The sequence below is a fragment of the Drosophila busckii genome, chromosome 3L (assembly GCF_011750605.1).
Source record: "Drosophila busckii strain San Diego stock center, stock number 13000-0081.31 chromosome 3L, ASM1175060v1, whole genome shotgun sequence".
In the NCBI taxonomy this organism is placed as follows: Eukaryota; Metazoa; Arthropoda; class Insecta; order Diptera; family Drosophilidae; genus Drosophila; species Drosophila busckii.
In genome coordinates, this window is record NC_046606.1 from 14,329,364 (window position 1) to 14,353,880 (window position 24,517).

A 24,517-nucleotide genomic window follows, 5' to 3' on the forward strand; every position below is an offset into this window, starting at 1 on the left:
CAAGAGCAATGTCAACAAGCAGCAGACAACAGGGCGCATGTGTGTTATGAATTATGCAGCTTAAGCTAAGCCAATAAACGTTTGTCAGTTGACCTAACCCCAATGCGATTGAAAAATTAAATTGCAATACCGCCGTTAGTCATTATTATTATTAAATATATGACCAAAACATGCCGCACCATGGCAACAAAAACATAGTTAGCAATGCAATTTTCATGCGCTGACTTATTAAAATGCAATAGATAAGCTAAGCGTGCAATTAATTGGCTTGTCAACTTTAAAAGCGACCAAATGAGCATGAGTCTGGCCATTAGCTACCCTACATAGCAAACAATACAAGCTGCTAAGACTTTAAGCTACTCTAATTTATAGGCCATGTTGAAAATCTAAACAAACAGCGTAGATATGGCTAAGCAATAAAGCGTAGAAATATTATCTGTTGATAAGCAGCAAACTATCGACTATTTGCTGTAGATAAAAAATGCCAGCAACTAAGACAATTAGATAGAGCATAAGTTTGAACAAGTTACTAAGAAAAACAAACAATATATTATTTGAAATTAAAAAGTTTAAAGCGCTCATTAAGCAGACTCTCTCAATTGAGCTAACAACACATAACTTAAATAGAAATTTATTAGCACTAACTATACAGTACTGTTTAAATTAAATGGTATACCCAACATACAAACACATATAGCTATAGTACTACTATCAGCCTGATCGCAGTGCAGCTGACAACGACAGTTGTCACAATTGTTTTTGTTGTTGGTGGCTGCTGCTGCTGCTTTCCAGCGGGCAGTCATCGCGTTTCGGTCTGTGGCTTGGGCTGGCTGCCAGCAAATAATAAAAATGCAAGAGAGACAACAGCAAATGTGTACCGCAGAAAATGAAAACTGCTACTCAAGTGACTGAAGGCGTGAAAAAGGTCAAAGGCAGCGTAAATTGTGCGTCGGTTGGTCCAAGGCAGCTTATGTATGTGTGTGTGTGTGTGAAACAAAAAGAGCTTATGCCAACAACAGCAGCAAAAAAATGGGTTTTTGTTTGTCTAGTTTTTGGGCAAAGGCAGCAGCTTTTTATTTTAAATATAAATATGTATGTATATATTATTTTTTGTATATATATAGAGCACAGTTCATTTTTTATTTGCCGACTCTGGTTGTTGTTATCGTTGCACATTTATTTATACGCTACACATTTAATTATTTACTCAAGGCTTTGTATTGTGGTCTCACATTTAGTTAATTTTGCAATTTTATTAATCAAGATTGATTTATTTTTGAATAGGCTTTTAAGATTGTATTTATGGTTTGCAATTGCTTTGGCGCGCTGCTGCATTAGAAATTGTTTTTACTTTTATTGCTTTTCGCTTAGTTTATCTACCCCTATTGACGCACAGTAGGGCGCGCGCGTTCTTATCGCTGATTAAACTCAATTTCAGGCTACTTAAGAGCTACGAACAAAATTCTTTTTAGCATACAAATATCTGTATAAATAAATGCGACGTTGCTGCTTCTTCTGTTGTTGTTTAAGTTGTTTCTGTTGTTGTTGCTGGTTTCCGTTGATTGAGTATTTTCACTTAAGTTCTGACAGAGACACTTCAAGACAAGAAACCCGCGCGTACACGAGCGAAAAGTCAGTGCAGAGGAAAATGCAGCAACAGAAACAGAAGCAGCAACAGCAGATGCTGCGCTAGCCGCAGTGACAGTTAGTTGAAAGCGAGCAACGGTAAAACTGTGTAATGATTTTGCTGCTGCTGCTGCTGCAACGCTTAACGCAAAGGCGACGACCACGACGACGACGACGACGGCGGCAATGCCGAGAACGCGTTTACTTTTGTGTTGACCGGGCACGCATCTGCAGGCAGCTGCGAAGCTTAAGGAGAAAGATAGTGACAGTGGCTACGACGACGCTGAGGACGACGACGACGAGCGAGTTTAACGACGCCGATGAACCTTTTGGCTTAAACTCTACGAATCAACTGGAGCAGCGGCTCGTACGCAACGATGCCGACGATGAAAACAACGCAAAGCGAACTGCCACAACAACAAATAACGTGAACCGCCAAAAAAATAAAAAAGCTTCAGAGAGAAAGAGAGTGAGCCAGAGAGCAAGTGTGAGAGCGCGTTCAAGTGGCAAGCTGCCAATTAGTGTTTTGCACTCGCTACTGTTATACGCTGCGTATACGAAATGTTTGCCAGTGAAAAAGCTTTTCACTCTCTCTGGCTTCGCATGCCGGAAGCTTTGTTGTTGTTGACTTTTTTTTCTAGCGAGGAACGCATTTTGTTTAAGCTTAACACGTTTATAGCACCTTAATCATATATTTAATGTTAAAATATAAAAAAGTTAAAGTTTTTTTTTATAATGCAAATAATTCATATTTTACAAAATTAAAAATAATGCGTAGCTGCACTGCTGTTTTTAGTTTGATTATAAATCTTGCGAAATTCACTTTATATTGCTTGAATGAAAACAACAACAAAGTATCTAATAAAAACCCTTGAAAGGCTCATTAACAAATCTCAACAGTGAACAGTGAATGTCGAGCTTGGGACAACTAACTATAAAAAGTGTCGCATAAAATCAACATTAAGAAACTGTAGCGAAACGCTAAAAGCAGTCATATATAATTCAGAAAGCAAAAGAGAGCCACACGCACACACACGTATAACACCCACGCATTTAATACATATGCATGTATGTATGTACATGTGTAAAATGCCGATGCACGCAGCAGTGAGAAAAATCTCATTAAGTCATGCTATGAATTTTAAACATATTGCAGACAAGCGCCGAGCCGAAAAACTAGTTCAGTGGCAGCACTGAACAGCAACAACAACAACAAGTTCGTTGGCCAATAGTATGTCAGCAGCAGCATCCTAATGAATAGCACCGAGAGCACACGAGACCATAATGCAAGGAGATAGAGAGAGAGTAAAGAGAGAGTAAAGCACAAGGAGTTGTGAAGAGCATACGCGCTTTCTATTTGAGGTAGGACCAGCGTAAGCTTTGACCTAACAGACGCTTAAAGCTGTAAAGCGCTAACAGCGCGCACATAGAACTGTTATACTCATAACAGTGAGCTAACAGTGGCAGGGGAAATTAGTTAACAGCACTAAGCATGCTTAGTGCTAACAGACTCTGTGCAGCTGTTAGCCGTAACATTATGTTAAGCACTTACCTTGTTATCACTGTCTGTTGTATTGCCGGAACCGAAGCTGGCCAGCGAGCAACGATCGTGATCGTTCTCGGTAAGTGGCTCGTCCAGGTCGCGCGAGGAGCGTTGTGAGGAGCCAGAGTGCTTGGCCGGCGACTTGGGCAACGTTAGCGAGGTGCTCGAGAAGCAGGTCTCCTGCATGACCTCACGCAGTTTCTTTGCCCAAATCTAAGCAAGAGTTAAGTGTATTTAATAAAAATGATTATTATGTGAATTATGTTGTTAGTTTACCTGCTTGGTTTCCAAGCTATTGGCCTTGAGCACAATGCGGCAATCCGAGAGCATGGGCGAGCGTCCCGTCCACACAGCAAACTTTGTTTCATCGCCTTCGATGTGCTCGGTTATGCCCATTTCGGTGGTCATCAGCTTGCTCTTGAACTGATATTTGACCACATTGGATTCCTTGACCTCCTTGGCGAAAAGTAAATAGAGCTCAAATAGAAATACGCGACGATCGCGCCCTTTGCGTATTATCTGTTTGGTATCCCAGGCTTGGAAGGCATCCTGCAGCACCACCTCGCCCAGCTTGTCCATGGACACATCACAGTTCTCCAGCAGCGACAAATGCATTGCATCGTTGGCCTTCTTCGGCACGTTGAGCATAACTTCCAGACCCTCCTTAATCTCGCCCTGGCTGCTCTCGCAGCACGACAGCAGATCCTTAAGCAGCAGCTGATATTTGGTGATGCGCTGCACGGGCTTTATTAGATACGCCGGCAGCGGATGCTCTACCTCAAGGCGACGCTGCAGCTTCCTCAAAATAGTTGCCCGCATGCTGGACGAGCAGATTATTGGAGGTCGGCTTGTTCTTGCAGTAGTGCACATACATATCGAACTTGGTGGCCCAGGTAACAAAGCAATGGCCCACATCCTCCGGCATGGTTTCATACTTCTCCAGCTCGCGCAGAAAGATCTTTTGGTGAAACTGATACAGCTCACGTATATTGCCAAAGATGATGTCCTCCTGGCCCACCAGGGCGGGCGGCACATTGCGGCCGCTGCGAAACTCTTCGAGGAAACACTTGATGCAGGTGGCCAGATCGTTGACATAGGCACGCTCCGTTTGCATCAGCTCCGCCATGATGAACTCTTTTCGCCGCGCGGACTTGCGCTTCTCCTCGTTGATCTCCTTGCTGGCCGCTGAGCTGGCTGAGGTCGTGAGCTTCGCCTCCAGCGTGGGATCCGAGTGACGATCATTGCTGCTGCTGGCACCCGAGGCGCTGCTTATGGAGCTATTGGCATCAGATTCGTGCTGCAGCATAAGCTGCTGCTGCGACATGCCCAGCGACTTCTCCAGCTGCTCGCAGTAGCTGTCCATGCGGTTGCTAAAGTCCTTGTAGCGCAAATCAACAGAAGCCACCCACTGCTTGATGGAGCTGGCATGCGCATGTCCCTTCTCCATCAGACTGTCGGCCAGCTGTATGAGCAACTTGACGCGCTCGCGCGTCTCCTTGGCGGTGCTGCGGAATTCGTTGTGCTCCTTGAGCAAGCATTCGGTCTCCTCCTTGCTTATGCCCACCAGATTGGTGCGCGACGACAGGTAGCCCTCGCCCGTGTTGTGTATCCATTCAATGGCCTGCTTGGCGCTGCGCTCGAACAAGACAAACTGCTGGCATTGGTCGAGCGACTTCTTGCGCAGCGTCCAAAAGTCCAACACTTGGTTCTCCTGCGTCAGCAGCTTGTCCAGCTTGCTCTTCACGTGCGCCTCGCAATTCCCTTGCGTGTATTGATAATATTGCTGCGAACGATTCGCGTACTTGAGGAATGTCTCGGCAGTGCGTCGCGCCAGTGTGCAGGCCTTGAGGAACGCCTCCTTCTGCTCCTGATGCTTCGAGATAAGCTGCACTATAGTCTGCGCCTTGTCGCTGCTGCCACCGCCGCCACACCAGTCGTCCTCGCGCCGATACTCACGCTCCAGACTGTCCAGCACGGAGCACACTTGCTCGGCCGTTTTGTAGAAGTTTATGGAGGCCGTCACCAGCTTGTGGCGCTCCTCGGCATAGGTGACCAGCTGCTGCCACTTCTTGGTCACATCGTCGCTAATCTCGCGTATGGACTGCGGGTCATAGTGACTGGCATTGATCAGAGCATCCGCGCGATATTTTACTTGCACCGCCGACGTGTGCGTCTTCTCAATGGCAATCTGTGGGTCAAGAAAGAAATCGAATTAATGAATATATAAAGCGCTAATCATTTGCTATTCACCTGAAATTGCTCGTGCTCCTTGCGCAGCTGTTCGGCTTCCTGCAGACTATTGGGAGTGACAAAGCTGGCCACGAGCATGGCCTCGCCATTGCGTATCCAGGAGATGACTTGATTGGCATCGTTTTGAAACTGACACAGCTGCACGGCCTGCTCCAGCTTGGCGCGCTTGGCCTCCGACAGCTCCTCCAGATCAATTTCACGCTCACGCAAAAAGTCCAGCAAATACTCGATGCGCGCCTGGGCAGTGTGTGTGGCATCCGCCATCGATATAAAGCCAGACTTCTCGAACAGCTGCAGCATCTCTTGGCCCTGCTGCAGCACAGCATAGGTGGCATTCTGGATGTCGGTGACGGACTCGTTGTGCATGCGTATCAGCTGCTCGGCCTTTTGATAGTCGCGCGACAAGTCCGCATGCTGCAGATCCTCGCTGAAGATCTCCAGCTGTGAGGACAGCTCCATGGCGTCGCGTTCAAAGTAGCGCAGCTGCAGTATAAGATCAGCGCGAAATTTGCGCGCCGACCAGAGCTCCTCGACCTCCACCTTCTGCTTGCTCAGCTTCTCCAGTGTGGTCTCCAAGGCGGCCAGCGAGCCCGTATTGTCCACATACTCCAGTGAGCGCATCTCCTGCAGCAGCGCCTCGCCCTGCGCTATGATAGTCATGCAGGCATTGACAGTGCTCTCCTGCTGATCGCTGTACTGCTGCAGCAGTCGCTCAATGCCCTCGAGATTCTCCTGCGAGAGACGCGTCTCATCTGTGCTCACATCCGTGCGCAAGGACTCAATCCAAGCGCTCACCTCCTTCTCGTGCGTATAGAATATGACGGCCATCTCGAGTCGACGTCGCCGCTGCTCCACACGTTCCGCAAAGATGCCCACCTGCAGCTCCAGCTCACGCGCCACCGAGTAAATCTCATTGGGGTCCGCCTCGCCGCTGCGTGCCAGCTCCTCCGCTGCCGCCAGCAGCTTCTCTGCATTGCTGTACGTATTCTGAGCTACGTTTTCGAAATGCTGATGCGACTTCTGATAGACGCGCGCCTTCTGCAGATTGCGGCCAATGCCCGTGTTTTTGCGCAGAAAGACTTCGCCATGGTTCTTGAGCCAGTCCAGCACCTGCTTGACGTCCTCCTGGAAGAGACGCAGCGACAGCGTCTGATACAGACGCACCTTCTCCTGATGCCATTTGGCCTCCAGCGTGCGATGATGTCCCAGTATTTGATGTATCACCGCCAGCACATGACTGGCGCCCTCGCTATAGTCCGCAGCTGGATTCTGGCGCTCGAACTTATTGTAGTTGCTGTTGTTGCTGTTCTTGCGATGATCGGGCACACCTGGTGGCGGCGGCTGGTTGCACACCTGCACCAAATGGTCCAGCTGATAGAGCAGCTTCTTGCTGGTCGAGTGCACCTCGGTGTAGGCCTGGCACATGGCCTCGTACAGCGACTGATGCGTGCGTATGGCCGTCTCCAGACTCTGTATGTCCGAGGGCAGTGGCTGCGAGGCTTGACAGGCTGCCGCCCAGCTGGCCACACTATTGCAGTACTGCTCAGCTTTATGATGGAACAGCACGCTCAGCTGCAGCACAGCCGTGCGCTCGTCCAGGCCAGCGCCAAAGTCCTTCCAAGTGCGATCCAGACGCTGCGCCAGCGTCTTTATGTGCTGCGCGGCATAATGTTGACTCTCAATCAAACGCGCCGCCACCGCCAAAATGCGATCAATGTTCACGTTCACATTCATGGAGGCTACAGCGAACTTTTGGTGCTCATCCTGCAGCGATTTGGCCACCGAATAGTTGTGTCCAATTTCCACATAGCTCATTTGGAACACATCACGATTGTGCAGAATCCAGTCAAACATTTTCTCACAGTCCTGTTCGAAGAGGCGCCACTGGAAGCACTGATCCAGCTTCACCTTCTTGTGCTGCCAGAGCATTAGCAAACGCTCCTGGCCCGTGTGTATGAGGTCAATTTGTCGCAATGCCTTATTAACGGCAGCTGACATATCCGGATTGTTGTTGTTGCTGTTGCCACCGCCGCCGCCGCGTGAGGTGGCATTGGAGGTGCCCGAGTCCGAGCCATCCGAGTTGCCCGCAACAGCAGCGTTCTGCATAAGCAAATATTATACATTAATTATGTGTGTTTTTTTTTATATGAATTACTCACCTGTGCTGCTTGGCCCGCAAAAACAAAAGTTTCACTCATATTGATTTTGGCCAATAGCTTTTTGCCCTGCATATCGAGATCTTCGATGGGCAGTTTGGTTATCTTCTTGCGCATTTCGTTGTGATGATCAATGGCCTGGCGTGCCAGACTCACGTTCTCGGCAAAGTCGTTGCGATTGAGATCCTCCTGCAGATCATCAATGCGATCGGCCATATCCCCGGCCTGCCAAAAGAAATCCTCAATGGCCAGCCGTGCGTCCGTCCACTGCTGATGATCGTACGGCTGCTGGCCATCAAAGTCTGCGGTCAGCTGATGCGTTTCCGCAATCTTGTTGAGCGCCTCGATCGATATTGTCTGCGTCTCAAATTTATATTTATTCGAACTGATGCTGGCGCGTTGCTTCTGCCAGAAGTTGTCTGGCTTGATGATGACCACGTTGTGTATATTGGCGCTAAAGTTCTCCTGGAGTACCTTTAGTATAGTCTTGACGTTCGTCGAGCAGTTGCCATTGCCACGCATATCAATAATGACTGTGAAGCCGAGATTCTTGGCCGCATCGCTGCAAGTGAAAGGTATGCGGAAAGGTTGAGAAATCAAGTTACAAAGAGAGAGAGAGAGACAAACAGAGAGAGCAAATGGTAGAGAGCGCAAGCTATGAACGTGAGTGAGAGTGTTGTTAGTTTGTTGTCTGTTTGTTAGTTCGTTGCTCTGTTTACGTTTTGTGCATAAATTACGGCATTTCTCCTCAAGTTTCTATCGCTTTGACACCAATTTCAGCTAATAATTTCTGACGGTTCTCTATCTCTCTCGCTCTATGTTATTTCCTTCCACCCCAGCGCGCCCTTCTATGGCTACGAGTCGTGCGCTCTGATTTGCATTCTACTTGAATTTTAATCACAACATTAACTATATTTCTTTTATTGTTAATAATGTATTTCTTATGCTTTAGCTACACTGTAAAGATATCTGTTAATTGAACTGTTTAAGCCTACATTACAAATTGTTTTAAAATGCAATCCTTAACTAGTTTAATTCAATATTTTACATTTAATTAAGATCAATTACAATTCTTGCGCTTTCTTATCAATAGGCTTTTTGCCTCTTGCTTGTTCTGTTTATAGATATGAGTTTGATACTATTTTTTATTATTTATCATGTGGTCTGGCATTTCTAGGGGTTTACCAAAGGCGGAAAGAAATAACAGCTAAGAGGTCTTTTACCTATTTTAAATGTTACATAACCTCTATAGATGCTCACAACTGTTAAGTTAACTTCTTGAGTCGATACAAATCGATTCTCTGAATGTATCGCTATGTTATTCAAACTTCTGGCTTCTAATCTTAGATTTCACCGAAATTGTAGCTGTAAATTGTATGTTGCTGCTTTCATGCGGCTTTGAGCTTGTCTTAGTTACAATACACACACACACATACATACATGAATTCTGAAGTGTCTTTAACAGCTTGCTGATGACTAATAAAATAAAAGTGTAAAGAGGAATGTTATACACCATTTGTTGCTTTATCAACAACAGCAAAGTTCAGCATATGTGTGTGTGTGTGTGTCGTCATAACATTTCCACGAAAAGAATAAACACATGTCAACCGCCCGCATTAAAAAACATTAAAAAAAAAACTTAAAGCATATACACCGCTATATAGACGGCGATCAAAAATCGTTTATTTAAACCATAAATCTACGTATCGCGTATAAGAAATGAAACAAGGGCTTGAAGAAAATGAAACAAACCAAAAGGCAGCAAAAGGAAGTTGGCCTCGTACGTGTACGAAATGCTGAGAACTTATGCGTGCTGCTTTTGTTAGACTGTTGGTGTTGTTGTTGTTGTCATTGTCATTGTTGTTGTTGCTGTTGTTAGTATTGTGGGAGGCACGCTGTATATAAAAACAAAATTTGCATTGACGTGCGGCTTCAGTTGCTAAATTGGCGCAGCAGACAAAGGGGCAAACGAAATAAACAAACAACAAAAAATGTTTCACATGAAAGCAAATAAATAAAAATAAAAAGAGAGAAAGAAAATGCAAAGACCAAAACAAAGCGCAGCAAGCAAAAGGCAAAGATAAAGCGTACACAAACACACACACACACATACACAGTGGGCAAGCTGCCAGCTGGAACGCGCTTTGACTGGGGGGTGGGGCCTGAGAGCTGAAGAAGCTTGATGGGCAACGATGAGATAAGACGCGTCCAAGTCGAGCAGTGTCGTCAGCACGCCCACTCCACCTCTCGCCCGCCCGCCCGCTACGAAAACAACACTTAGGCATATTGCTCGCTTATCAGTCAAACTAAAGACGGCGTCAGTGGCGTTTACTGCCGCCGCTGTAGCCAACGTAGTATGAACATATATGGGCCAAAGAGATAGCAGGCGACACTAATGGTGAGGAGAGTGCCATATACCCCCCACTTAGACGCTGCTGATAAGAAGAAATTGTGGGCAATGGCGTGGGAAACACGCTTCATGCTTCTGCTTCTTTCTGCTGCTTTCGCTGTGATTCATGTTTGTTGCTGCTTAAAGCTCATTAGCGTGATTTGCTTCTTTTCTAGGCTGCTCACACACAAACACACACACACACGTTGTCTTTAGTTGTTCTGAAAACTATTTTGAATATGGCATGTACTATGGTAGCTATTCCAATGAATAATCAAAGCGCATTGTGTGTCAGTATCTTTATTTTTTTGATTTTAGTGCTGTCGCAATCGCAATCTTTGTGTGTCAGCCCAGCATCGTGTTCATCATCAACGTCATTGCTCAAGTTTGTGTTGCCTTTGGCAGCATTTTTGATTGCCTTGCCATCTGCTGCTGCTGTTGATGCTGACAGAACTACTGTATATAGTATTGCCCAGGGTCTGAGATTATTGATTTTATATTAGCAACTACATGGAAAGCAATAAAGTTTGTGAGTCAAATACTTAATATTCACAAGTATTTTCACAAATATATAATTAAATTTTGATTCGACTTTGTCTTCAGAACAAGTTTGATGAGAAAAAGAGAAATAGCAATAAGTAGGCAAAAGGAATATAAAATTAATTCAATATGTCTGGAGTTAGAAATCGAATTGGACTATTGAATTAAATTTGTATTTAAGAGTTTTACACTTTCACTCTAGAACTATTGAGATCAAGCAAATCGATTGATCTTTAGATAAATAAAGTCGTGTGGCTTTAACCAATTAGAATTATTCGTCCAGTACGGTTCCGCTCGCTTTATTAAAATTTAATATTTTAACATTTATAGCTTATACACACACAGCACGAGCTTTATTAGCCAAATTAAAGTCCAAACTGTTTAAGCAACATAATATGAGATCGCATAAAAAGATTGTCTGTCTCGCTTCACACACATATTCTTTATATATTCTACCTTTTACTTTGTATCTCTTGTTTTGCTGGCTCTATCTTGCTTTGATTGTTTTTATTTATGCTTTGCCTTTTTATGTTTTTTTGGCACTTTGACTCTTGGCCACTTTTTTTTTGTAGTTTTTTTTTGGGACAGCAACAACAAGCCACATTCTTTATAAAAAGAAACGAGAGCTTGAGACGTGGAAGATGCTGAGAGCTGAGAAAGCCGGGCTTGGTTGCCGGTTTAGTTACCTTTTTGTTATGTATTTTCTTATTTGCTTTATTTGTTGTCGCCACAGATTTATGCAACTTTTTTGCTGTTGCTGTTGTTGTTGTTGCCTTGGCTTTGGCTGCGCTTGCCAACAAAAGAGGGAGACTAAGCATTCAATGTCAGCCAAGCCGTGGCAGCAACCAACACTAACAACATGTGCGTGTTGCTCTTGTTGTTGTTGTCGTCGTCGCCATGCTGCTGATGATTCATAAAGAATACGCAAAAGAACTGGAAAATCAAGTGGAATGCAATGACAGAAAGCTGCGCTGCGCTGCGCTCTGCTCTGCTCTGCTTGGCTGTGCAGCTGCAGTTAAGCGCGGGTGACGCGCGACAAAACAAAACCGCAAAACGACTTGCAGCAGCGTCGCTGCGAACTGCAACTGCAACGTCAGCTGTTAACAATGGTTGCTCATTGTCTGTGTGTGTGTGTGTCGAGAACTGCGTGGGGTAGGTGGAGGAGGGGAAAACTTACCTTGGTATGCTAATCAAGTAGCTGAGCAGGCGACGCAAATCCTCCGGCTTGAGACGATCTCGACGCGGCGTTGCGGGAAAGCAAAGCAACGGTCCGCCACGCCTATCGCGTCCGCCAGTTAGAAAGACAACGCGCTCCTGCAGCAGCGTCAGCAAATCGCGAGCACGTTGACCATCCATATTGTTATTGTTGTTGTTGTTGCTTTTGTTATGGCAGCTGTGTTTATGAAGCTGCAACGAAGCTTGCGAGGTTTACAGGGAGGGGGGAGTAAATAGTCTTAACGTTTGTGTAGGCAGCGCAGCATAACGAACTCGAACTCGCCTTGAATTTCACTTAATTTGCAATATTTATATATATATTTTATTTTGGATTGTTGTTGTTACACTTTTGCTGCTATTTGGGGTTTTCATTGATTTTCGCAAATTTCTCGCTGGCATTTTTCATGGTCACAGCAGCAGCAGCAGCAATGCCGACTGCGGCGAGTCTCTCTCTTTCTCTCTTGCTGTGCATATGTGAGTGCTAGCGCGTGCATGTGTGTGGGTGGGTTTTGTTTAGAGCATGGAAAAGGCAAACAAAAAAAAACAAATTAAGCAAATGGCCACACTTCAGTAATGTGCCTTAATTTTTAAATTAATTTTTCACAAATGCAACCCTTGAACTCTGCTACACTCACACATACACAGACAGATAGAGACAACACACACACACACACAGTCACGCACACATGTTTGGTAGAGGCACCCACCGAAAAGCGGGCAAATGTTAAATGTCATAAATCAACTCGAAGGCAGCGTCGCCAACAACACCAGCGCACGCAACTGCCGCATAAAACATAAACGCGGAAATATATGTATTCTCACATGTATGCTCGTATTCTTATTTTTAAAACACACACACGCACACACATGCACATTTAAATCTTGCGTCGGTGGGCGTAGTGGAGTAGGGGAGCACAAACAAATCTCTGTGTTTATTTGAGCGCGCAAAAAATTTCATAATTTTATGCTCTTGCACTCGTTCTTGGCGTCACATATACTTTTTAATTGCCAATTGCCCATATTGCAATATGTTTTCATTTTATGTACTAGCAACTTCATTAATATCACATCATCACTGGAGCAACAGCAACATCTTTTTCACAGTTTCAGTGTTCTGCGTCTTGTCTGCCTCTTTGCACCTTCTTCTACTACTGCTGCTGCTGCTACTGATTCTTCTTCTTCTTCACCCCAACAAACGCTTCTGGGTACAAATTGATTTTTTTCACTCTTTAGCAGCTTTCATTTGCGACCGCACGTTTAAATTACCATTGCATACGCGCACGCATTACACTTGGTGCCAGTAGTTACTCGATAATCACATATTTTTTGTTTACACTGGGCATTTGTTTAAACAATTTAAGAGCGTGTAAATTTTGCAAAATTTTATGCGCTCCGTTCGTTCTGTTGTTGTTTTGAGACTGTTAAGTTTACATTACAGCCCAATGTGCAGTAACATTTCATGCTCAAATTGGCTCTGTTAATATCGAAAGTATCGATAGTATGGAATCGTTTAATTTATAAATCTTACATTTTAAGCAATTTTTTGCATTTTACGGTTATATTGTATATATTATCGACAGTAAGTGGTAAAAATAAAATAAAAAATTACATTTTTTGCTCTCAACATTAGCAGTTTAGTATTTAATTAAATTTAAGAAATCCACAGCCCCTATGTTGCCAGATCGTTAAAATTAGCACTGTATGCGTACTAAATTGTGTACTAAAAATCAGCTGTGTACGAAAACATTACAAAAGAAGTTCTTATTTTATTCTTTGCAATTGGTTTAACGTTATAAATTGTAAAAATTCTGCGCAAAATTAAGGCCGCACTCCATCGCAAAAGGAAATCCCGACAAAAACAACTGCCAGCTCCCGTATCAGACAACGGAAATCCGTACGTATCAGCTGCCAGATTGCAAGTTCCAAACAAATAATATGACACCCATTGGTAAACCAATAAAATATTCAGATCATCGCTAGACCAGATTCAGCAGGCACAGTGTCAGCAAAGCTGTAGCAAGTACAGTGGCGAGGATAGCATCGAGAAAGCCATGGAAAGCAATTTAAATCGAATGATTAATCAGTCATTGCGCCATCCGCTTAGCGGCCAGCTCAGCAAATATACAAATGTTATGAAAGGTGAGTTTGTTTTAAGAAAATGCTGTTACATTAATAACAATTATTATCTTCAGGCTGGCAGTATCGATGGTTTACGGTGGACGCAAAGACGGGATTCCTCAGCTATTATCTTTGCGACTCGTCAGCGGTGGGCGATGATATTGCTCCCTCGCCACATGTACTGGCAAGCGCACCTCGCGGTCAAGTGCAGCTGGCTGGCGCTTCTGTCTATCCGAGTGACGAGGACTCACGCACATTTTCTATAGCGTGCGCCAACAGTGAGACAATCAAGTTACGTGCCAGCGATGCGCGTGCACGACAAGAATGGGTTGATGGACTACGCGCCGTTGTCGAGAGTCATAGCAAGGCCATGGACATAAGCAACTCTTCGCCTCTGCCGCCTGTCGAGATACTAGCTGCATCTGATGCTATGGTCTCTGCACGCCAGGCCTTGTTCCTTACCGAACAGTGGTTAGTTAATATATTTAAATTATGTAAATTACTCTCTTTTATTGACTGGTGTCATTTATGCTAGCAATGCTTCGTTGGCACGCGCCATTGAGAACATCGACTGCGCTTCCTTCACGCCCACGGACCCGGACCTCTTACTGCTCAAAGCCATCTCAACCGCCAGCACTCAATGCTTACACCAGTGTCTTAGCCTACTACAGCGCCATCAAGAAATCAATCAGCCGCCAGCCGAAATCGCCCAACCAAGTATAAGCTTGGCATTGCAATAGCTCGGTCTACTACAGTGAACCCTAACTAAGTTGTGGAAAACTCAAAGCAATAAGTCAACGTTGTTGTGTGTTAAACAGTGATTCAGTATTAATAATTTCATAGAGTCACGCCTGAAACTTTTATAAATGATAATTGTTATTGAACCCCCGATTAAAGATTAAAGAATTGAAAAGTCGCATCTGCAAATTATTTTTTTTCAATTGTTTTTATAAAATATTTTTTGTTTTGGTTTCTTTTTTTCGATTTTTCTTTTTTCATGTTTGGATTAATAAGAACATTCATTTCGACATTTAAAGTTAATTTGAACATAAAGTTTTGCACTAAAGCTTTATAGAAAAAACTGAAGGCCATTCAAGCTTCGTACAAATTCATTTTGCTGAAGATTTTGATTATCATTACATAGTAAAAACTAACTGCAATACAACGTCAAAGGATGCTATGTAGTTCATGTGGTTTTTTTTTTGTTTTTTTTTTGTTAATATTCATTTCATTTATACCAAAAATGTAAGGACTTATTTGGAACATTAGAGACTATATGGGAAGTTCTATTGATAGGGTGGGGACATGGAGTGTTTTTTGCTTGCTTGTTGGTATTTTATTTTTAGGAGAATTATATTCGTACATATGTATAGTATTTATGACTATGGCTATTGCTGCATTGTGTATACTGTAAATAATAATACTTAATATTTTGTTTTTAAATTTGATTTTCATTTTACTGTTTGCTATTTGGGAATAAGGACATGCTATCTTTGTTTTATATTTATACGATTTTTATGCATTTTTAATTATTTATTGTGTGCTTTAAAACAATAGGTTTGTTATACAAAACGCTTTGCCGAAAGTACGCCTAAAGTTTTCAACAAAAATATATATTTCTTTAAAAATAGTTTTTTTTTTGCCAAACTTTATCTAAATAAATAAACGAAAGTTGTTGTTAATTTTGCACTGGGCTTTTGGAAAATACATAAACAAAACATTGAGTACATATTATATGAACTTTAGAAAAGGCACTTTAGAAGAGAAAAACGATTAGTTTAAACCAATATTAAATGATCGTTAAGTACCACTAATAAGGATTCTAAATTGTTTGGAAATTTCATTTAAGTTGCCGCAGTATGCAAAAAATAAAAAACAACTTTCGTTTTCATGTAAATTTTGTTGCTAAATTTATCAAAATTTTCTATAATTTTGTTTTGTTTTGTATAAATATTTTAAGTTTAAAAAAGTTGTGTTAAATTTTTACAAATCTTTTTTTCTGTTTAGCTTTAATCTAACAGTTTTGCATTATTTTGTTCATCTCTGAATTTAATTCCGAAAGGCATTTTATGTGAATTTAATTTTTAATGTTTTGTATTGTTTAGACCTAAACATTTAAATTTAGTTGTTTCCATATTTAGTGTTTCAGTTTTCTTCAATGCACATCCAAAAGTTTATTAATTTTGTACAAGTTTTACAATCAATTATAAACTTAGTTCAAAAAATTGGGCACACAATTGCTAATTTATAAATAATTATTTAATATATTATCGCTTTTATTTAGAGTTTTATTTCATTGCATTGTTGTTGTTTTTGTTTTTAGGATTTGCTTGTGGAATGTTCCAGGGGACTGCATTATTTTGGGCTTGCTTAAAATTAAAGAGATCGCTATTTGTTTGATTTAAAATTATGCGCTATAACATAATAATACTTTCATTTTGATTTCGCTTTAAAGAGTTAAGTGTAGTTAAGCTAAAATTAAAAACTAGACAATAAATTTAAGTGGACTTAAGTAGGCGACCGATTTTAAATATAAAAGAATAACATTACAAAATATTTTCCAATTTTTGCTTACGCGTTTTGATTGTTTAATTGTATGGACTTGACATGGACGCTCGCGCTCTACTCGCTGCTGGTAGTAATGGGCTCCACCTTGATGCTGTCCGCACTGGACGTCGTTGCGTTGCCAGTTCCTGTTGGCGTTGGAGTTGCGGTGGTCAATGTCGTGGTCGACGATATAGAAGGGATGCCTACGCCGCTGCTGCCGCCCACCAGCTCGGCAAGATCGTCGGCGAAGAGTCGCGTGGGTGAGTAGTCACGCTTGTAGCCCATGTCCAGTCCCAGTTCGGTTAGGGGTGAGTGCAATCTGGGAGTAACGCTGCGATGCGGACTTTTAGACTTTGAGATGCTTAGCTGTTGCTGATGTGAATGTTGTTGCTGCTGCTGCTGCTGCTGATGTTGTTGCTGTTGCTGCTGCTGCTGCTGCTGCTGTTGGTGGACTGCGGATGAGGCGGCGCTGGCCGCAGGCATGGAACTAGCACCGAAACCGGACTTGTGCGGCTGCATATGATGCGGATGCACCGCTGCCGCCGCAACAGCTGCCGCTGCCTGCTGCTGTTGATGCAGCGCATGTTGCTGCTGTTGCTGGTGCAGCTGCAACTGTTGCAGATGGTGCTGCTGCTGCTGGCTAAGCAGCGCTGCGGCGGCGGGATCACGATGCAGTGCAACAGCCATGCTAGGCGGCAGATTCGGCAAGAGGCCAGCGGGACCGCAGGGCGAGGGCGCATGTCGTGGACCCAGCGATGGGTTTGAGCCGCTGCTCAATGCGGGCGATATGCTGGCACGTCCTGGTCCGCCCGCCAAATGTGGCGGCAGATTAAAAAGCCCAGGCGGCGGCGGCCCCGCTTCCCCGTGCTGATGCTGCGCAGCTACGGCCATTTGCATCTGCTGGCGAATATTATGAGCTACAGCAGCCACAGCGGACATTTGCTCCTGTGACATTTGCTGCTCGCCGCCCACAGCGCCACCGCTGGCAGCGCCTCCAGGTCCAGCGCCGCCTCCACCGCTGCCCATGCCGTTCGGACAAGCTAGTGCGCTACCGGGCATGCCGCCACTAGCGCCAGGATAACTCATTGACATGTCCTGTAAGGGAAATGCAGGCTAACGCCGTGGAGAGTTTAGTAATCTTTTAAAAACAAACTTTACAATCGGATTTAATTGAAGTTGAAAGATAACTGTTAATGAAAGTCGATATAGTCGATATCGACAACATAAATTTGAAGCAAAAACGAAATGCGAAATAGAGTAGGGACTATACATAGCGGCCGAACCCAAATCTCAAACGCACTTCCACCCAACTTAACCAGAAGATAACCCACATCTCAATGACCGATAGGCACACACGCCAGGAGACTGGGAGTGATTTAGGATGAGGTCAGAGAGCGCGCGAGAGGCGAAGCGAGCAAGCTTTTTCATATGCAATCGATCGAAAGATGTCAGAGTGAGAGCGAAGCGCGTTGCGAGTTCAAGCGATAAAGCGAGACAACAGTTTGCTACCTGCTCAATCGCTTCAACTCGCTCAGAGCGTTCAAAGATTTTGTGGCATGTAGTAGCTCGCAACTCGCAAAGCTCTTACTCTGCCGTCTTCTCGCTTTGCTCATCACTTTTCGCTTCGCTTTGCTTCTCTTATTTCCAAAGTTGCAACTGTGCAGAAAAAGAGGAAGGCGGAACTGCTCTCAGTTCCTAGGGCAGAAGTAGGAATAAATCAAATTTATTTTTATCAATCAACGTTCAATAGGGATTATGCGTTAAGCACATAGAACCAAAGATGTACCAAAGTGTGGTGAAAGGACTTTATCCTAAGCTAAAGGGCATGGCATGGATTGTTTTGGTTTAAGAGAACTTTTAATAACTTTGTGGGCAAATTTGTTTACTATTCGGTTTTTATTCACGCTACCTACCGAGTGCCTACCGTACGGTGGCATATGCGCGGCAAGGCTGTCGTCTTTTAAGTCTTTGTTGTCCCGGAAAACCACCGTCTTGATAACGCCTTTGATGTGCTCGTCTGGCCAAATGCCCAGCAGAATGCGTTGCGGTCGTCCGCGTCCCTTGGGCCTCAAATCGGGGCCACCATCGATTGAGGGACCAAGCATATTGTGCACGCGGTTGGCATAGAGCACAAACGTCGGGTAGGGTATGTCATATTTGCGCGCTGCCTGGGAAAGTGATAGTCCCTCCTTGAGTACGCTGAATATGGCCTCGGCCATAGTTTCGGGTCGCCAGGACTTGAGCGGGCCACGTTCGCGGAAGCGCATATGATGCATGAGATTCTGATTGGTGTTCCAGCATTTTTGCCACATCGATTGCAATTGATACTGATAGCTGTCTGCTGAAGGTGCGACAAAGAGAGAAAATCAGTTTTCTCAAGTGCATGTGGGGCAAGGGAAACAAACCTGCGAGTGTAGAACCGGTGGCGCCCATCCAAGCGTGCGAGTTCTCCATCATTTTTGCCTGTAAAGAGATAGAGCACAAAAATATGTATGAGAGAAAGAATGGCAACGGGCAAAGACAAATAGTAGCAGCTGAATTGAGTGTGTCTTGAATTAATTGCATAACTTGCTTTATTTAGTGCTCAATGCAGCGATTGCAAAATCTAGACCTACTTTTAGTTAATATCAACATGCTAGCTTAAAATAATTTAACTAAATGTGTGGAAATATTATGAACTATTATATTGTTGTTCAAGTTGAATTATAATATAGGGGCTCTGTCTTTTTATAGAGCATGTCACAAGTCGCCTATGTGCAGGCTTGCCTTGTTAACTAGTTCTAACAATATAATGACTGCGATTCTAACGGTAACGATACATTTAACTGCAACTTGAACCCTAGCCTGTTCCGCCCCCAAAGTGGCGCTGCTGCTGCTGCTGCTGCTGACGTTGTCTGTTTGCCGAGTGGCTCGTATTGAATTCACTAATTGCATAACAAAGTAACATTTGCATATTGTTCTACATATGCTTAAACGTGTGCTTGCATGCATATATGTATACACTTGCATACATACATATGTATGTATAGCCATGTATATTGTATGTGTTTGTGCGCCGCTTGTCGATAACTTCATTACAAAAATTTCGCATCATAAAACATATTCAAGTGGTACGAGGCGGTGCACTCAAGTTGCCACTTGTGCCCATTTAGGGCTAAGTATTACTTGTAAGTTTACCATGTGACTGAATAGCAGTTTATTTCGTTCCTGTTTTTTTTTTGTTGTTGTATTTGTGTTATGAGTAATCACAGCTGCCAGACAATGCGCAGCGCTCTGATGTTGTTCTCCGAAATTTTCGTTGTATACTTTTATGGGCAACTAACATGCAAGTTGCCAAAGTTCCGAGTGTACAGCTGCTGGCCACATTTAGTTTTTGAGCTTATTATGGCGTAAATTATATATGATTTTAAATGGCGCGCTGCTATTGCAATTTGTTTTTGCAATTTTTCTTTCTCACATTTAAAAGCTAGGCGAAATTACTCTATTTAGACATGGAATATTGGCCCGTTTTATAGTTTGAAAATAACTGGACTTTTTAATTATTTTTAATTTAAGTATTTGGTGTAGTTATTCTTAAATTTCATACTTCTAAACTAATTTTCGATGCTTTGAGATTTAAAAGTTGCATCTTAGTCTTTTTAAGCTATGATTAAACTATCGATAACACGTCTCGATGTTGCTCATCGATTAGATTTTAAGCAGGCCTACACAGGTCGAAGCCATTACCTGCTTACTTACACTGAAGTAATTAATTACATATAAAGACTGACAAAATAACATTCTTTTCTAATAAGTTAAAGTTTAGTAATGCTGATGTCAGTGGACTCATCCACAAAAGGCTATATTCTGAATGTCTGAGCGTAAATATGTGCACTGGATATTATATGATTTAAATGCATTTAGTTCTGCACAATTTAATCTCTTTTGCAGTGCCACAGGCTGCAAATTGGGTCGAACATAATTTAGCCAAATGATCCATTGCTCAGCAATCTGAGTGCTCTGCAATAATTCAAGTTCACTTCCCTACTAAAATGAGAAGTCAGTTCTGATAAGTAACGCAATAACGTATCAAAAACTTATATATTTATTAATGGCTAGCATATGAAAATATGCTTGATTTATGGCTAAAAGCATTTTCAAAATTAATAGGCCGTTTCAAAATATGCTAGATCTACATAGGAACATATCGTCATGACAATTTTCTCTTTGCGTACTCTTATGGTTCTCTTTACTTAATAGTTCAACTAATTGCTAGCTAAATAAAATGAATATTAAATAATTTATGCCACACTCGCACTCATAGCTTAATTAATAGCAAAATTGGTAATGCAAGCAAAAAAATGTGTAATGAATTCAATTAAAAGCAATTAAAATGTAAACAAAAAGCAAAAACAACAAAAAAACTGGTGCTGCATTTGGTCATTTTGGGGCTGGCGCCATAAATTGTGGCACCTAATAAATTGACACTCTGTCATTGTGCGGCATATTCAGTTTATGCGGCACTGCCCCATAACCCCTTCAATAAAATCCACACGAGTGGCTGTTATCCTGTTGTTGTCCTTTTTTTCACACGCGCATGCACATGCAACAATTGTATGCATGTGTCTGTGTGTGTGTGTAAAACTGCAGCGCCAAAAACAAAAATTATAAAAAGCCGCGTGTGTGGACAAACAAAATGCAAAACGGCCTCGCAAAAAACAAAAACAACTCAAAATAAAAATATGGCATGAGTGGCAAATCCCCTGGTCATGCACATAGGGCTAATCTTCCGATACGGCTGCTGTCCAGCTGTTGATGCGGCTATGTGGTGCACCGCAGCGTTTAAACGGTTTGCCAGTCATTTTTTCACATCATTGATTGCTTATTAGATTATAAAACGCGCGGTTGGGCACCGAACGGCCTTCAATGAATTTTTTCGATTTTATTTCGTGATTTTTGATGTCCCGACACGTGCTTGCTGACACGCCTACAGCTGCACTGCGCTGACTGCGCCCCCCATTTAATGTGCTGCCAACAACAGGCAGGCGCATTCAAAATAAAAAAAGCAAAAAAGTCCATAAAAAATCCAGCTCTGTTGCAATTTGTGCGCCCAAAAATATGGACATTGCTCGTGTATAGGTGAGAGCACCATAGAAAATAGGGTTTTTAATATTTTTTGTTTTTGTGGCAATAGACTATTAAAGATACGTGATTTATAACTGTACAAATATTGATAAAAAAATGCTTATGGGCATTTTATGGGCCAGTAAAATGAGTAAAGAAAATATTGAAACACACACTTTGTAAACTTTGTTTAGAAATCGAGAATGAAGTGTTACCAATTGTTCGGTATATAAAATTTGATTTATGGCAAAGTATTTAAAAAGCTTTTATAGACTGGCTCTGTAGTTGTTAAGCAAGTTGACATGAATTAAATATTTTATTTTTATCAGGTACAGTTTTATTCAGGTACTATAAGAGTTAGTGTCATTGTATTTATGTCGATTATCTGTTTAAAAAACAAATTATTCAATTGTTAAATTTTGAAGAAGGTTTGGGTATCATAAATACGAATGATTTTTGAATGTACATTGTTTTCTAAAACATCAGGTAAATATTGCATTAAAAGAATGCTAAAGCTACATTCGTATAACGTGCATTAAGGAAAACGAAATCGTATGAGGCCCATTTGTTGGTTGGAGTATATAAGATATGGCGGCAAAAATAATGTCCCCTAGCCCTTAAAAGTGCAAATTGTGTTACCTTAAACCATCTGGAAGCTGATTTGGGTTGGTCTTTTTTAAAATTTTGTGTATATAAATATAGTGCGTTGGCATCCTATAATTATAACTTAAGCAGCTTGATCTTCTAGCTTCTCAATAGCTAATACTAATACAAATAATTTGCTTTAATATTTGCTTTTCAATCTCAATCGAAGTTGGGTTAAAAAAAAAAATTGTTATGCATATCATAGCTTAGATTTAAATGCGTATGGGCTAAAAATATGTTCAACTTTTTATAGCTGTTGTTGTGTTATTTTAGGGTCCGTTTTATCAGCATTTAGGCATTGCGCCTACATGTAGGCAATACTTTTTTTTTTTTTTACCAAATGCTAAAGTTGCGTGCATGCGTGTGTGGGTGTGTGCGCTTGTTACTTGTTGTTTTTAAAAGTTAACGCATTATTTTGTCGATTGCTGGTTTAGCCACAACTTTTGCCGTGCTTAGCTCATTTACCAGCTGCAAAAAGTTTTAGTTTGTATAAATTACCGTAAACAATGATAAAAAATTGTGCGCACACAAAATTAAAGTTTTGTTTTTGTGGTGTGGTGTGTGTGTTTTTTTTTTTGTTCACAGCACCAAATGCTGATTGGCTAAACACGATTGCAAGGTAATTAGTCTGCCAACTGCAAAACGCATGCAAAGCCAACAGAACTAGAAAATAAAAACAAATTAAAATCAAAAACGTTTGCATGGCTTTGATGATTGGCAATTGCACACTGTACGCTAAAGTTTATAATTAATATATATTTACAGCAAGGCCAACAGTTAATTTGTGTTGCATGGCACTTAACTAGAGTTGTTTATTAGCTTAATTCCTTAATTCCAATATTAGTTGCGATGCAATTATCAAAATTATTGACGACCTACTATATGCCCTACTACAAGGGTCTTCCTACCTTTACACCCTACTTAGGCTTACGAATAAAAGTGAATTGAATGCGTTTCAGAATTTGGACTTTCGATCTTGCTAAGCAGGATAAATGCTACAAGTAAAGTAAGTCCTGCAAGTAACCCAACATAATTTCTATAATAAATAACATTCTTAGATAAGCAGAGACTTAAATCGATTTAGATAGAAAGCTTCTAGAAATATCGTAGTAGTTTTTCAGTAGTTTTTTTTTTCTTTTCTAAATTTGCATTCTTATTTTTTAAATTGTTTAGCTTACGAATTGTGTTTAGCCTCAAAAGCTATTTGATCTCCTGAAGTATTCTTGTATGCTGGAATACGTTTTAGGTCCTGTCTATTGTTCTTGCCAAGCTCATCCAACTTAGTTTGCAGCTGACTCACAATTCTAGTTATTTGCGCAATGCTTAGCCTATTTGTTTTTATATTTATGTAGATATTCTCATCTTTATGTTTGCTCAGTTTCATATTATATTCCATTGTTTAGAAAATAATGCAAAAGGAATTCAGTAGGTGAAGTTCAGTTTATTATATATTTTATTTTTCATTCATAAGACATTGTTGCGATTTTTATATTTTTGTATTTGTAAGTTTTTAAATACAAAATTTGCATTGACCCATCATCGCAGCCTATTGTATGATGATTTGTTAGAATCGAATTTATGAATTCATCAATATTTTGATACGCTTATTATCAACAACCCTTCACCTATCTAACTTGAAAATTGTATACAACCCTTGAGGGTGCATTGCACGTAATACACATTGTTTTTTCTTTGCCACACACACACACACCTACGTTGCATATAAAAATGCAATAAACATATGCTACACACATCATTCATATTATGGCTACGTTTCATATTTGTTTTTTTTTTTTTATTAATTTACACTGCTACATTTGAAATTGTTCTAGCACAGTTCATATCCGTCTGTTATTGCCGATCGGCATATTACAAATATATAATAATAATGCAGAGGAATGAGGCACAAGCCCTGAGCTGAGTTACCATATTTCAAGCCCCTTTTAGCCATCGATGGTTTGATTATTAAATCCATGAAGTTTTTTTATGCTACACACATACGCCCACGCCCACGCCTACGCCCACATACGATGTATATTTATGCCATGCCTACATATATATCAAAATTCACTTGATTGCAGTTTTCAAATGAAATCCTAGCACACTTCAGAACGCTCTCGTTGGCTGGCAAGTCCCCTACGCCTAAGGGATTAGGGCTGGGCATGCATTGTGGGTCGGAAATATGCCGCTTGTTCCTGCCACTGCCACTGCCACTGCTGCTGCTGCTATTGCATGTTGTAATTGATGTTTCAAGTAGCAAAAAGCAGCGTGCGCGCGCCAAAAACTTTCCAGGCTCAAGTTTATTTGTTGTTGCAAAATTTTAATGAAGTATTGGCAGCAAGTTTTTGCGACTAAATCAAATTAAAACTGCGACTGCCACTGCAC

At 41.9% G+C, this 24,517-nt stretch overlaps 3 protein-coding genes across 5 annotated transcripts in view; 1 reads left to right on the forward strand and 2 right to left on the reverse strand.

The window, feature by feature from the left end:
* Window positions 1-3,854: 3,854 nt before the first annotated feature.
* On the reverse strand, window positions 3,855-13,065 carry LOC108597902 (kalirin). Of its 3 annotated transcripts, none has more exons than XM_033293379.1 (5): window positions 12,986-13,065; window positions 11,682-12,200; window positions 7,579-8,137; window positions 5,420-7,519; window positions 3,855-5,357 (listed from the first exon to the last, which is right to left on the reverse strand). In XM_033293379.1, the coding sequence occupies exons 2-5, from the start codon at window positions 11,858-11,860 to the stop codon at window positions 3,948-3,950; spliced, it is 4,248 nt and encodes a 1,415-aa protein (XP_033149270.1). In that variant the 5' UTR covers window positions 11,861-12,200; window positions 12,986-13,065; the 3' UTR covers window positions 3,855-3,947. The 3 variants fall into 3 exon arrangements, with proteins under 3 accessions (XP_033149270.1, XP_033149271.1, XP_033149272.1); XM_033293380.1 differs by having other exon boundaries at window positions 12,975-13,012; XM_033293381.1 differs by lacking the exon at window positions 12,986-13,065 and having other exon boundaries at window positions 11,682-12,295.
* Window positions 13,066-13,441: 376 nt separating this feature from the next.
* LOC108599038 (oxysterol-binding protein-related protein 11) lies at window positions 13,442-14,612 on the forward strand. The gene is made up of 4 exons (XM_017985818.2): window positions 13,442-13,613; window positions 13,689-13,858; window positions 13,912-14,308; window positions 14,373-14,612. The coding sequence occupies exons 2-4, from the start codon at window positions 13,771-13,773 to the stop codon at window positions 14,575-14,577; spliced, it is 690 nt and encodes a 229-aa protein (XP_017841307.1). The 5' UTR covers window positions 13,442-13,613; window positions 13,689-13,770; the 3' UTR covers window positions 14,578-14,612.
* A 1,539-nt stretch (window positions 14,613-16,151) lies between these two features.
* LOC108597904 (protein bric-a-brac 1) overlaps window positions 16,152-24,517 on the reverse strand; it is a 68,481-nt gene continuing 60,115 nt past the window's right edge. Inside the window, exons 3-5 of the mRNA XM_033293700.1 lie at window positions 18,790-18,847; window positions 18,298-18,722; window positions 16,152-17,479 (exon numbers count right to left, since the gene is read on the reverse strand). Coding sequence (XP_033149591.1) covers window positions 16,460-17,479; window positions 18,298-18,722; window positions 18,790-18,847 — 1,503 coding nt within the window. The 3' untranslated portion in view covers window positions 16,152-16,459. The remainder of the gene's footprint in view (window positions 17,480-18,297; window positions 18,723-18,789; window positions 18,848-24,517) is intronic.